Source organism: Chiloscyllium plagiosum, chromosome 21, assembly GCF_004010195.1.
Source record: "Chiloscyllium plagiosum isolate BGI_BamShark_2017 chromosome 21, ASM401019v2, whole genome shotgun sequence".
Taxonomy (NCBI): Eukaryota; Metazoa; Chordata; class Chondrichthyes; order Orectolobiformes; family Hemiscylliidae; genus Chiloscyllium; species Chiloscyllium plagiosum.
Window position 1 is genome coordinate 42,468,349 of NC_057730.1, and position 14,144 is coordinate 42,482,492.

Consider the following 14,144-nt stretch of genomic DNA (forward strand, 5'->3'; position numbering starts at 1 on the left):
ATGAAATAAGGCGTGGGGAGGATGCTCTAAAGATTAGTTAAGCAGCATTTCTGTCTCAGTATAAGCCCATGTAATATTGGTATTGAAACTGGCTTTGAAATGAGCGAACTCTATGGGAGGCTGTTGTAGGACTGGGTTGTGGCTTTCTCATAAACTTCACAGACAGAATCAGTCTCCAAGAATTCAAGAGAAAGAGTGCAGAGAGATGGGGAGTAGCAAGCATTTATTGTTCTCTTTGCAGGATGTGGGTGGAAGGTTATGTTTGGATGAAAGAGGCCAAGTTCGTGAATGTTTAAACAAACTGGAAGATTAGCTTAGCTTTAGCTGAAGGAGAGAACTTCCAGTTTATCTCTTACTGTGAAATCCAGTCTGTGATTTGGAGTTACCAGGCTGGGAAAGGTAAAGAAATTAAGCAAGCCTTCTGGAGCTAAGAATCGCTACAGACTGGTTCCAGGAGAATGAGTGTTTACTGAAGAGGGCAAAGTAAAACTGTGACAGGGATATTTTCCATCATTGTTAGACTTAAATGGCTGAATGTGTTCTGCAGTTTGGAACCTATGTTGCCTGACAAAATGATGTTTAATTAAATGTCTTAAGTCTTGATATGTGGTCTAATAATTTCACTGGAAGGTGGAGTTTGTTTTTAAAAGATATCAATCTACATGGAATTCATAGCAGTATCAATCTACTCTTACTGTAATTGGATGGGAATACGAGCCTCTGGTTGTTAGTTTGAGTAAATTTAGCAACCTTGAAATAAGTATACAGTTAACTCCAGATAAACACATTCTTGAACTACATATATTATTGTGTTCCAAACTGCTTTCCTCTTTATTTTGTTGTATGGAGTTCCTGATTCAGACATAGATCTGAACCACAATATACTGTAACCCTATGTTCACAAGTAAATGTACTTTTAATTGCTTTAGTGTGTGCTCTAAACTTAGAGATATTCCATAAATATTAAGCTTAGCAATAGTTAAAATTGTCATTCCACATTATTTGTGCAAAATTACATCCGTGAATAGTAAATTAATTTGTTTATCAATAGCAGAGTTAAGTCCTTTAAGTCTCAAGAGATAACTGTGTCAGACATAGCATTTCTTTCTATGTATACAAACATCAAAAATACTCCAATCCACTGATGCTACCTTAATCCCTTGCTTGGGGGTAAATACAGCTGGAGCTGGTTAGAGACATCTCTGTAGTTTTGGTTTTAGGTCTCTTGTGGTTCATTGGTATCTTCGCTACCTCTGAGGCAAGAGGTACTGCCGTTGTCTGGCAGACTGGTCTCTACTTTGCAGAGGCTGAGCGCCAGCTCTCCGATCGCTCCTCCTATCTCTCTCTTTATCATGATTCCACCATGGAACAGCAGACCATTGTGTTCACTATGGTTACAAATCTCATTTTATCTGGTGATCTCCCATCCAGTGCCATAATCTCCCAACACTGCACAGGTCGCTTCTACCTCTTCCCCAGAATCCACAAACAGGCTGAACAGACCCATTGTTTCTGCCTGCCTCTGCCCCACAGAACTCATCTCTTCCAACCTTGACTTGATTTTTTTCTCCCTTTGTCCAGTCTGTTCCCACTTACATCCACGATTCCTCAGACCCTTTACATGAGTTTCAAAATTTCCAGGTCATAGTCTCTAGCCACCCCTTCTTTACCATGAGTGTGCAATCCTTTTCAATGTCCATCCCTCACCAGAATGGTCTCAAGGCTCTCTGTTTCTTCCTGGAACAAAGGCCTGAACTGTCCCCACCCACCACCATCCTCTTCTGCCTGGCCAACCCTAAACAATTTTTCTATTAACTCCTCTCACTTTCTTCAGGCCAAAGGGTAGCCATGGGTACCCACATGAACCCTGGTTATACTGGTCTCTTTGTGTGTTATGGAGAACATTCCTTGTTCCAGTCCTATTCTGACTCCCACCCACAACTTTTTGTCCAGTACATCAATGATATTGTCAGTGCTGCTTCCCTCTGTCTTCTGGAATTGGAAATGTTTATCAATTTCACTTCCAATTTCAGGCCCACTCTCACCATGACGTGGTCCATCTCTGACTCCTCCCTTCCCTTCCTTGACATCTGTTTCCATTTTTGAGGATAGACTGGCCACTAATATCCAATATAAACCAACCGACTCCCACAGTTACCTGGACTATGCATCCTCGCACCATTTCCTGTAAGGACTTTCCATTCTCCCAGTTCCTCTGTCTCTGAAACACCTGTTTTGATGTGCCAACTTCGATAAGGGCACCTCCAAAATGTGCACCTTCTTCCTCAATCTAGGACTCCCCACCACTGTAGCTCACGATGCCCTCAGAGGGTCCAACCCATCTCCTGCATTTCATCCCTCACCCCCTCTCTTCCCTTCCACTACAGAGATAGCATCTCCCTTGTCCACACCTACCGGCATCCACATCCAGAGGATCATTAGCTGCCATTTCTGCCACCTCCAGCGGGATGCCACCACTAAACACACATTCTCCTCTTCACCCCTGTCAACCTTCTGCAAGAACCATTCCCTCTGGGACATCCTGGTCTACTCTTTCTTCATTCCCAACCCCTTCCCATCCACAGCCCCATAACACTTTGCCCTGCAATTGCAGAAGTTGGAACACCAACCTATTTACTTACTCCTTCCTCAGTATCCAAGGGTCCAAACACACCTTCCAGATCAATTTGTGCTTTACCTGCACTTCACTCCATCTATTCCACTGCATTCGCAGCTCACAATATGGTCTCCTCGACATTGACTAAACAAAATGTAGACTGGGTGAAGGGTTCGCAGAACATCTGCATTCTATCCACAAAAAAAACCCCTGAACACCCAGTTGCCTGCCACTTCATTTTCCACTTGGGAACTCTATAGCCTTCTGGACTCAATATCAAATTCAATGCTTCCATGCTTTCATCTGCTTCCATGTCCTTAACTCAGCACCCCTACACCAGGCCAAGTGACCGATGGGCATGCTGTTACACACAATCCATTGTTAGCCACTAGTAATCCCCATTAGTAGCTACTCAATCTCCCAAGCTGATTATCTAAATATTCTTCTCTCTCTTTGAACTCTATCTCCACCTAGCGTTTACCCCTTACCCTCTATTTTTGCATAAAAAAACAACTTTTCCTAACTGCCATCAGCTCTGAGGAAGGGTCACTGGACCTGAACTTAACTTTGATTTCTCTCTGTAGCTGCTGCCAAACCTGCTGAACTTTTACATCCATTTCTGTTTTACATCCATTTCTGAGCCAAGAGGCCTGGTTTCAAGTCTCACCTGCTCCAGAGGTGTGCCATAGCATACATGGATGGGTTGATTTAAAAATATCGAGAAAAACTCAACAGGTCTGGCAGCATTTGTGGAAAGAAGGCAAAGTTAATATTTCGGGCATAGTGATCCTTCTATTCTGAAGAAGGTCACTGACCCGAAATGTTAACTCTGCTTTCTCTCCACAGATACTGCCGGATCTGCTGAGCTTTTCCAGCAATTTCAGTTTTTGTTTCTGATTTCAAGCATTTGCAGTCCTTTGTTTTTTGGTTTGTATTACAGTGTTTAAGTGATCAAAACCTAGGTTTTACCATACTATTGTTTGAGAAAGTATGTATGATTATACCTTGAAGCACTAATTAATTTCTACTTAAGATTTAAGCTTAAATAGAAATTAATTAGTTAAGGCGGCATTTAGCATATTTGCCTTCTTTGCCCAGACCTTTGAGTATAGGAGTTGAGATGTCATCTCGAGGTTGTGCAGAATATTGGTGAGGCCTGTTCTGGAGTACTGTATGCTAATCTGGTTGCCCTGTGTTTGGAAGGATACTATGATACTATAGTTCAGAAAAGATTTACCAGGTTGTTGCTGGGAATGGAGGTTTGAGATTTGAAAATAGACTGGAAAGGATGGGACTTTTTCACTGGAGCTGGCTGAGTGACCTTATTGGGGTTTATAAAATCATGAGAGGCATAGATAGGATGAATGACAAGGATCTTTTCCCCAGGGGGGGAGAGTTCAAATCTAGGGGACATATTTTTAAGGTGAGAGGAGAAAGATTTATAAAGGACATGAGGGGCAACTTTTGTTTTTACACAGAGTGGTTTGTGTGTAAAATGAACTACCAGAGAAGGTGATGGATGCAAGTACGGTTACAACATTGAAAAGAAAGAAGTCTGAGGCTGGTACAATTGAGAAGAAGAGCAAATCAAATAGTCAAGGCAGGCAAGAGCAAGGCAGAGAATGAGGTAATATTGATAAATTAAACTGCATTTACTTCAATGCAAGACCCTACCATTCACCATGAAACTCCTAGCTTGATTTGACTTTCCAAAATGCAACACCTCACACTTATGTACATTAAGCTCCATTTGCCATTTTTCAGCCCACTTTTCCAGCTGATCAAGAAACTGCTGCATTTTCTGATAACCTTCCTCACTGTCCACAATATTGCCTGTTTTAGTGTCATCTGCAAACTTACTAATCATGCCTTGTACATTCTCATCCAAATCACTGATATAGATAACAAACAGTAATGGGCCCAGCACCGACCCGAGACACTCCACTAGTCATAGGCCTCCAGTCCAACAAGCATCCTTCCACTATTACCCTCTGCTTCCTACCATCAAGCCAATTGTGTATCCAATTTGCCAGCTCCCCCTGGATTCCATACAATCTAACCTTCCAGAACAGCCTACCATGTGGACTATTCCTGGGAAGTTATTTGGCTGGACTGAAGAATATGAAAGGGATAATCACCTTACAGAGATTATATTATCCACGCCCCAAATAGTAAGCGGGCAGTTGAGAAGCAACTGAAGTTTGTGAGGAGATCTTGGATATCTGTAAGAATGATAGAGTTGTAATTTAAGGAGATTTTAACTTTTCCACCATGGACTGGGTCTGCCATAGTGTTAACAACTTGGATGGAGAGGAATTTGTTAAGTGTGTACAAGAAAGTGTTCTTATTCAGTATGTGGATGAAGCTACTGGAGATGGAACAATGCTTGGAAATAAGGCAGAGCAAGTGACTGTCAGTGGGGAAGCACCTTTGGACCAATAACCAGAATTCTATTAGTATTAAATAGTTCTGGAAAAGAATAGACTGGATCTAAATGTTCAAGTTCTAAATTGGAGTAAGCCATTTTTGACAGTATTGGGCAAGAACTTTCAAAAGCTGATTGGGAGAGGCTATACACAGGTTAAGGGATGGTTGGAAAGTGGGAGGTCTTCAAAAATGAGATAACAAGAGTCCAGAGGCATTATGTTTCTATTGGAATGAAGGGCATGGCCAGTAGGTGTAGGGAATGCTGAATGACTAGATAAATTGAGGCTTTGGCCAAGAAAAAGAAGGAGGCATTGTAGGAGGTACAGACAGCTAGAAACGAGTGAATGTTTTGAGGGGTATAAGGGCAGTAGCCGTATACTTAGAGGGAAATCAGGAGGGCAAAAAGGGGACACGAGACAGCTTTGGCAAATAGGATTAAGGAGAATCCAGTGATTCTACCAACATATTAAAGGCAAAAAGAGTAACTAGGGAGAGAATGGAGCCCCTTATAGATCATCAAGGCCGAAGTGTGGAACTGGAGGTGATAGGTACGATACTACATGAGTATTTTGCTGTATTACTGTGGAGATGGATATTGAAGCGAGAGAACTGGGAGAAATAAATAATGATACCTTGAAAAGTGTCCATATTACAGAGGTTGTGGTGCTGGAGGGCCTAAAACACATAAAGTTGGGTACATCGCAAGGACATGATTACGTGTATCTCAGTACATTGCAGGAAGCCACGGAAGTGATTGTTGGGCCTCTTGCTGAGATATTTGTCATCGATAGCAATAGCTGAGGTGTCAGACGACATGAGGGTGGTTAATGTGGTGCCATTACTTAAAAGAGGTGGTAAGGAAAAATCAGTCAACTGTCGACTAGTAAGCCTGATGTCACTGGTGGGTAAGTTGTTGGAGGGGATTCTGAGGGACAGGGTTTATATGTTTTGTAAAGGCAAGGACTGATTAGGATAGTCAGCATGGCTTTGTGCATGCGAAATTGTGTCTCGCTAACTTGATTAAGTTTTTTAAAGAAGTAACAAGGAAGGCTGATGAAGGCAGAGCAGTGGAAGTTGCATAAATGGACTTCTGTAAGACATTTGACAAGGTTCCACATGGTAGACTGGTTACTAAGGTTAGATCACTTGGAATCCAGGGAGAGCTAGTCATTTGGATACAAAATTGCCTTGAAGGTAGGAGATGGGGTGGTGGAGGTGGAGGTGTGCTTTTCAGTCTGGAGGCCTGTGATCAATGGTGTGCTGTAAGGAACATTGCTGGGTCCACAGCGTTTTGTTCTTTATATAAATGATTTGGATGTGAATATTGGAGGAGTGCTTAGCAAGTTTGCAGATGGCACCGAAATTGGTAATGTAGTGGACAGTGAAGAAGAATATCTCAAAGCACAATAATACCTTGACCAGATGGACTGATGGGCCAAGAACTGGCACATAGTATTTAATTTAGATACAGTAAGGTGCATTTGCTAAGGCAAATCAGACAGGACTTATGCAGTTAATGGTAGGGTACTGGGGAACGTGGCCGAACTAAAGGACCTTAGGGTGCTTTTTCATTGTTCCTTGAAGGTGGAGTTACAAGTGTACAGGGTAGCAAAGGCAGCATTTGGTACACTTGCCATTATTGGTCAGCACATTGAGTATAGGAGTCAAGATGTCATGTTGTGGCTGTACAGGACATTGGCTAGGCCACCTTTGGAATACTGCATTCAGTTCTGGTCTTCCTGCTATAGGAAAGATGTTGTTAAGCTTGAGAGTGTGCAGAGAAGGTTTACAAGGATAGTGCCAGGTTGGAGAGTTTGAGCTATAGGGAGAAGCTGAATAAGCTGGGGCTATTTCCTTGGAGTGTCAGATGCTTAAAAAAATCATGTGGGGAATCGACAGGGTAAATAGCCAAGGTCATTAACTCAGCATTGGGGAGCCCAAAACCAGAGGGTGGAAGGGGAAAGATTTAAGAGGAACTTAAAGAGCAACTTTTCCATAAGAAGGCGGTGCGTGTATGGAATGAGCCATCAAAGAAAATGGTGGAGGCTGGTATAATTACAACATTTAAAAGGTATCTGGATGGGCATATGAATAGGAAGGGTTTAGAGGGACCTTGGCCAAGTGCTGGCAAATGAGACTAGATTAATTTAGGATATCTGGTTGGCATGGACGAGTTGGATCAAAGGGTTTGTTTCCATGCAATATTACTCTATGACTCTGTTTAAAAGACATTTGGATAAGATAAACGAAAGGTTTGGAGGGATGTGGACCCAAGTGCAGTCAGATGGGACTATTTTAGTTTAGGAACATGGTCAGTGTGGACTGATTGGATCATAGGATATGTTTCCATGCTGTATGACTCTATGACTCTTTTTATCTGCTTGTTCTTAATTTACCATGTAATGTACTGAAATTTCTGTAGTTGAATAAGAGGATTATTTTTCCACTCGGTGTATCTGTTGTTTCAGGTTATAACAGTTACAGGATGATAAAAGCAAAAATCTGAAATATCAAAAAAATTCAAGGAAAAAATTAATATTGAATCAATTTACAGGAACAGCTTAAATTTATCTAACACCCATCAAGTAAAAGGTAGAATGATAGGCACACTGGAAAATTGACAATCACCTGATGAAGGAGCGTCGCTCCGAAAGCTAGTGTGCTTCCAATTAAACCTGTTGGACTATAACCTGGTGTTGTGTGATTTTTAACTTTGGAAAATTGAAGACATGGTTGAGCAGTGAGTTTCAGAAGGCTTTTCAAAGCATGAAGGAATTGAATGAGATGGAATAGTTTAGGATGACAATTTTGAAGAACCGGTTTTAGTAACCCTGCATCAATTCAGCCAATTCAACACTTCTCATCATTATCAAGAACCAGTTGGAGACATTGGATATTGCAAAGGCAACATACCCCTGACAACATTCCAGCAATTGTGCTGAAGACTTGTGCTCTAGAACTTGCCATTCCCCAAGCCACGCTGTTTCAGTAGTTATAATGCTGACTTCTATCTGACAGCAGAAAACTTGCTCAGGTATGTCCTGCAAACAAGCAGGACAAATTCAAACCAGCCAATTACAGTTCCATCAGTCCACTCTTGAGTATCAGTACAGTGATGGAAAGTGTCATTAACACTGCAATCAAGCATCATTTGCTCAGTAATAACCTGATCATTTGGGTTCCACCAGAGCCACTCTGCTCCTGACTTCATTGCAGCCTTGGTTCAAGCATGGACAAAAGAGCTAAATTCCAGAGGTGAGAGTGACAGCCGTTGATACCAAGACTGTGTTTGACCAAGTGTGACTTTGAGAAGCCCTAGCATAGGAATTTCTGCAGTACCTCTTGCAGAAAACATTGATTGTGTAATGTTATGATGCCAATGTTATGGAAGCCATAATCTTTAAATATTGGCTGAGTCTTTAAATATTGCCAGAGCACCACGTAGTACATTATAATCATGCTGTCAAAAGCATTCCATGCATGCAACAGAACATAAAGTGTCAGTGGAATTTGACAATAAACAATACCAAATGCTGAGTTGGCACTACATACATAAAATGGCTACTTCACTCAGTGGCAGTCATGCACAGAGAATCATGTTGATACTAGAAAGAAATAATGCAAATAGTGAAGATGTGAAGTAAAAACAGATAATGCTGTAACTACCCAGCAGGCAATACAGCATCTTGGAAGAAATAGAGTTAATATTTCAATAATGTAAGCTTTCATCAGAATTGAGAAAAGGTTTATGTACGTGAAAGGGTGAGGGGGGAAAGGAAACGAGAAGATCAGTGATGGAATGAAGAGTAGGGCAACTTAAAAGGCAAAAATGTTGATGATTCAAAAGCCAAAGAGAACAGTGATGTGCGAGGTAAAGAAATTTTAAAAAATGGATTGCAGTCATCCTGAATACAAAACCAAGGGATCGTGTTGGTGAATATTTGCTGTCATGGCAGTAGCAGTGAGGCAGACATCCTGAGCTGATCTTTGAGGAGAAAGTGAGGGCTGCAGATGCTGGAGATCAGAGCTGAAAATGTGTTGCTGGAAAAGCGCAGCAGGTCAGGCAGCATCCAAGGAACAGGAGAATCGATGTTTCAGGCATAAGCCCTTCTTCAGGAATGCCCGAAACATCGATTCTCCTGTTCCTTGGATGCTGCCTGACCTGCTGCGCTTTTCCAGCAACACATTTTCAATCCTGAGCTGATCAGCTAATACCACCATCTTGTAGCCATATGGAGAAATCAAAGACTAGTTGATTGGTGACAAATGCTACTTAATCAGATACAGCTGTGACCCATGCATCAAGTGTGCATTGCCACTCATGTTCAAAGAACTTCTCTATAACCAGAATATTGTGGAGCAAACCATCAAAAAATGATTCTGTTGCTTGGATCATTCAGAGGAAAGCCCTCCATTCTGGCTAGAACACATCTCCAAGCATGTAGTAAACTGCTGCATCCTTCACAAGCTCACTGTCAAGATAGGAAAGCCCTTGCCAGCATACTTTTTGTGGTACTTCAAAAGAAGGAGAATGAGGGCATGTATCCATGTCTTCTGTGTTCTGCTGGGCTTTTCAAGCCCATCTGTTTCAGATCCTTCTTCTGAGATCACATCTCCACTGCTTTTCCAACTTTTTCTTCCTTCTGCTGAATCCCATCGCAATGTATTCTTGTCTTAATTCGAAAATGAGACTCCAGAAAAAGACGTCTAAAAGAAGTAACTGAATTCAACAATCCACTTCCGATAATATGTACAAAACAGAACTATTTACTCTGCACATTGTCTTTGTGCTTGTCTTGATGGTGCTGTTGCCTAGCTTTGTGCTCATAGGCTGTGCTGTCCCACATTAAAAACTATGGCTTACATTGGTGGAGAGCCAGAGCAGTGCAGATGGCCTGAAATTTAAATTTGAGTAGCTCTGTAACTTGAGGTCTGGATATGAGGGTGCACTACCTCAGCATAGGCATTAACTGTCTAGGTTGGCTGACTGTAAAATGATCATTAAATTCCTACTCATAGATGTTTTCAAGATTAGGAAAACCAAGAATGCTGTTTATATTTCAAGTGATATGTAACAGGTTACTCTCTCATACAGTCAGCTTGGAATGGAAGAAAGTTTTTTTTGTGATCAAGATAATGCAAATAGATGTAAGATTAAATCATTTCATGTTAAGCTAATTTAAGTTTATTTTTCCTTCCCAAAGTAGAAATTTAAAATATCATTAATCTCATTTTGGTGATATATTTTTCAGACATTGCACCATCTTTCATTCGAGCTCCATCAGACACTGCAGTGACAGATGGAACAGCAGCAGTTTTACACTGTGAAGTTTCAGGAGCACCAAAACCGCGCATTACATGGAAAACAGGTAAATATAGTAAAATGTTATTTTGGGAAAGAATAAAGCATTATGCTTTCATTTTTCCCTGATGACAAATTAGATAACATCAATGTCAAAATTGTTTTTCAATGCACACTGCCAACAACAATCGAGAGAAGTCCTTCTATCTATAGTAGTCAAACTGCCTGCTTCAAAGTTTGAACAAATTATTGAACTCTGCAATCCTGTGATGAAAGTTTGTATTTCAAAACTTAGTCATTTTCCTAAATATAATGATGAAAATATATAATCAGTCTCCAGCCTGACCACCATTTCTCTTCTCAAAAAGATACTTTGTTTTTCAAATGTAAAAGTTTTGACAGATTTAAGAAAGGAACTTTGTGGAAACTTGGCTTGCAAACTTTTCTTCTCATTTAGTCACTAGTTTTTATGAAGCAAAATGTGGTTACCCCATCTATTCAACAACTTTCTCATTTAGAAGAATAGCTGAAAAATTGATGGGAAGGGTATTTGAATATGCAATGTTCCAATCAAAAGAGTGTTATCTCTTTGTTTCAATCACTTTGCCTAAGAAAAATCAATTGCGGATATTAAAAATTTGACATAAGTTTATACAAATTGAAGAACTGCAAGTAATGTGATTTGTTGCATGAAATCCCATTCAGTTGTTACACCTTTGCTCGCTGAGTGTATTGGCTCCCAGTAACTGCAATAGTAAAATTCCCCTGCTCCTTTGCCTTCACGGACTTGCATTTCATCCCATCCCATATTTTTTTCATCTCCAGCCTTCCAATTCTACAACCTTCCAAGATATTCATGGCCATCTAATTCTAGCCACATAAACATTCCTGATTTTAATTGTTCCACCATTTGTGGTCATACTTTCAGATGCTAAGGCCAAAGCTCTGGAGTTCCCTCCCAAATCCACTCTGTCTCGCTTTCATTCTTAAACACACTTCATAAAATCTAGCAGTTTAGTCCATCTTTTGATTATTTGCCCTCCTATTTACTTAACTGGCTCAGTATCAGTTTTTTTGTTGATGTTCCTAAGAAGTGCAATAGAATGTTTTAATACCTTCAATGCACCATATAAATAAAGATCTGTATGTTCTTATATGTTATGATTTGCCTGTACTGCCTGCAAAAGAAAACTTTTCATTGTATTTAGGTACATGTTGCAATAATAAATCAAATCCGATACAAGTTGTCACCTTCTTTGCAGTCTTTCTCTCGTTCTTCCTTTCTTTCTATAGTACGTGGATATATTGTCTACATTGCTGCACAAGTATATTGCTGAGAGTTGTCTGCATTTACTGATTAGCCTCATTTTCGAACAGGCACTAAGATATTGGCAAGTGGTTCAATACAAATTCCACGGTTTGTACTTTTGGAGTCAGGCGGACTACTGATAAAACCAGCCCATACTGAAGATGCAGCAGCATATACCTGCTTTGCAGCGAATTCCAAAGGAACAGTGAATGCATCAGCTGAGCTTACTGTGTGGAGTAAGTATTTTGAAATAAGGGTGAAACTGAAATTGGGGCTAACAAATATGTTTGTTTTTGAAGGGTCTCAAGAGTTTTCTTCATCATGCAGTTCTCCACCACTTTCCCCAAGTAGATATTATGAATAAATCTCGACAGTGATATTTGGCCGCATGGGTAGAAGAGTCATCCTTAATTCAGGCACTCACTCAGTACCCTCACATGCTCATGTTCCAGACTAAAATAACGATCAGGACTTTGAGCACAACCTGCATTCTCTTCGAAAGAGAGGGAACTAACTGAGGGCAGTGGAAGTGTCTCTACTGCCATCAGAATCTGCACTCAGTATTGCACCAGGGGTCATGTCAGTTTACTAATTATTAGATCACCCTTCATGTTGATGTATAATCATTTGTACACCCCAGTCCAACACCGGCATTTCCAAATCATATAATCATTAGATAATCTTTATTAAGGGAATAGTCAACAACTATTTCCTGGTAACCAGCTGATACGTTACACAATCCAACAAGATGTAATATTTATTTATAATGCAATATTTATTACACACAAGGTGAGTTCCAAGGCTATTATTTGTTTTATATTTTCTAATCAACAGCTCAGAAATGTTATTACATACTTCTAGATCAGGTGGGAATTAAATTCTGATTTCCTAGTTCATAGTAGGGACCTTACCACTGGAGGTACTCCCTCCACCCTTCCCAGGCTTTTTCTGACTTACCTAAGGTTTGTTCTGTCACACCTGCAGGCAACAGATTGTAACTTGGTGTAAAAGAGAGACATTTCATCTCAGTAAATGAATGCAAATAAAATTGTTCTGTTGACAGCACCTCATTCTGCGTAATCAGAACAAAGATCATGTCTGTCCACCCCCCACCCCCTCACATCCTTTTATGCTTTAAGGATATCAAGGTAAAATAGAAAAGTTAAACTAATTTATTTTCAAAATGAATCACTTTAAAATTGCATTTGAAATATGTTAGAAATAAATCAAAGTGTTGCTTTTGACACAAAAATGCTTAAAAGAAATGGTGAAAGGAAGATGTGACTTGGGTATGAGATTAATTTGCAGCAGGGACCTGTGAAATGGAATAAATCTGTGGAAGCAAATGTAGTTGCTAATAGATTTTTAACACGCTACATGTCAGTAAATTGTCAAAGGAAGTGATTTAGATGCAGCCAACTTTTACAGCCTTCATTCACGTCTGTTGATCGCTTGAAAATTTCATAATATATCTAAAGCTTTAGTCTAGAGTCTAAATCTTGAGTTAATTCTCATTTTAGCACCATTGTGGATAATTGCTTGCCCCATTTACTGCCATTGACGATTACATCTGCAGCCCACATTATCGTTTGTGACATTTTCAGAAATTGATCTGTCCACTTAGCATTTGTGGGCTATTTTTTCTGTAAAACTCATTTAAAAGAGACTTGGTTTCAGAAAGGCTATGACAGAGATCAGTTAAATGTTCAAATCAAACTTGGCACAGCTTCAAAGTAGAAGGAAGTTATACTTTGTAGAAATAACTTCATTTTGCATTGGTAAAAAGCCTTTAGAAACTCCTTGTCAGGATTGTTTAGTTTTTAACTGAAAGGATGACTGGTGTAGGAATTGGGAAAGCGGAAAAGGTGAGTGATAACAGAAGTATTTTTCTGATCTTTTCAAAACTTAATTATAAAGTATTACCAGATTTTTATGTTTTTGCCCTTATTCTAATTTTCGTGGGAGAATTTTCTTACACCCTCAATGATGTGAGCAATGACAAATTGGTGAGGAAAATATGGGAAGATCAGAAAAAGGAAATACTCAACATTGAGAAAACAGAACAATTTTGCTGTCGAAGTATTTTGACAGCAAGATGCAAAGCAAGGATGGATGGATGGATTAACATCACATGATACCTATTTGCATGGATTAACATCACATGATACCTATTCTCACTTCGTTAAGAAGCAGCTTGCTATTCTCTGACGTGGCTCAGAGAAACTGGTCTATGACAATTCCTGACATGAGTGTCAGAATGAGCACCTGCTGACTCTAGCTCGCTGCTTGCCCTCTGGGCCTAAGATTTCGTCAGCAGTCCTAATCACCTCAGGGCATTCTTCATGGGTGACAACCACCTGTATTGACTGCCCATAGAAATTGCATTGGACATGTATCAGCCTCACCATATTATCAAGGCGCATCTCAACTCACTTAGAATACGAGCGAAAGTGAGGACTGCAGATCCTGGAGATTAGAATCGAGAGTGT

The 14,144-nt window shown here is 40.2% G+C and overlaps 1 protein-coding gene across 4 annotated transcripts in view; it reads left to right on the forward strand.

Moving 5' to 3' along the window:
• sdk1a (sidekick cell adhesion molecule 1a) overlaps positions 1-14,144 on the forward strand; it is an 856,101-nt gene that overhangs the window by 534,330 nt on the left and 307,627 nt on the right. For all 4 annotated transcript variants that reach the window (XM_043711901.1, XM_043711903.1, XM_043711902.1 and 1 more), the window contains 2 exons: positions 10,297-10,413; positions 11,724-11,891. In XM_043711901.1, the coding sequence (XP_043567836.1) occupies positions 10,297-10,413; positions 11,724-11,891 (285 nt within the window). The remainder of the gene's footprint in view (positions 1-10,296; positions 10,414-11,723; positions 11,892-14,144) is intronic.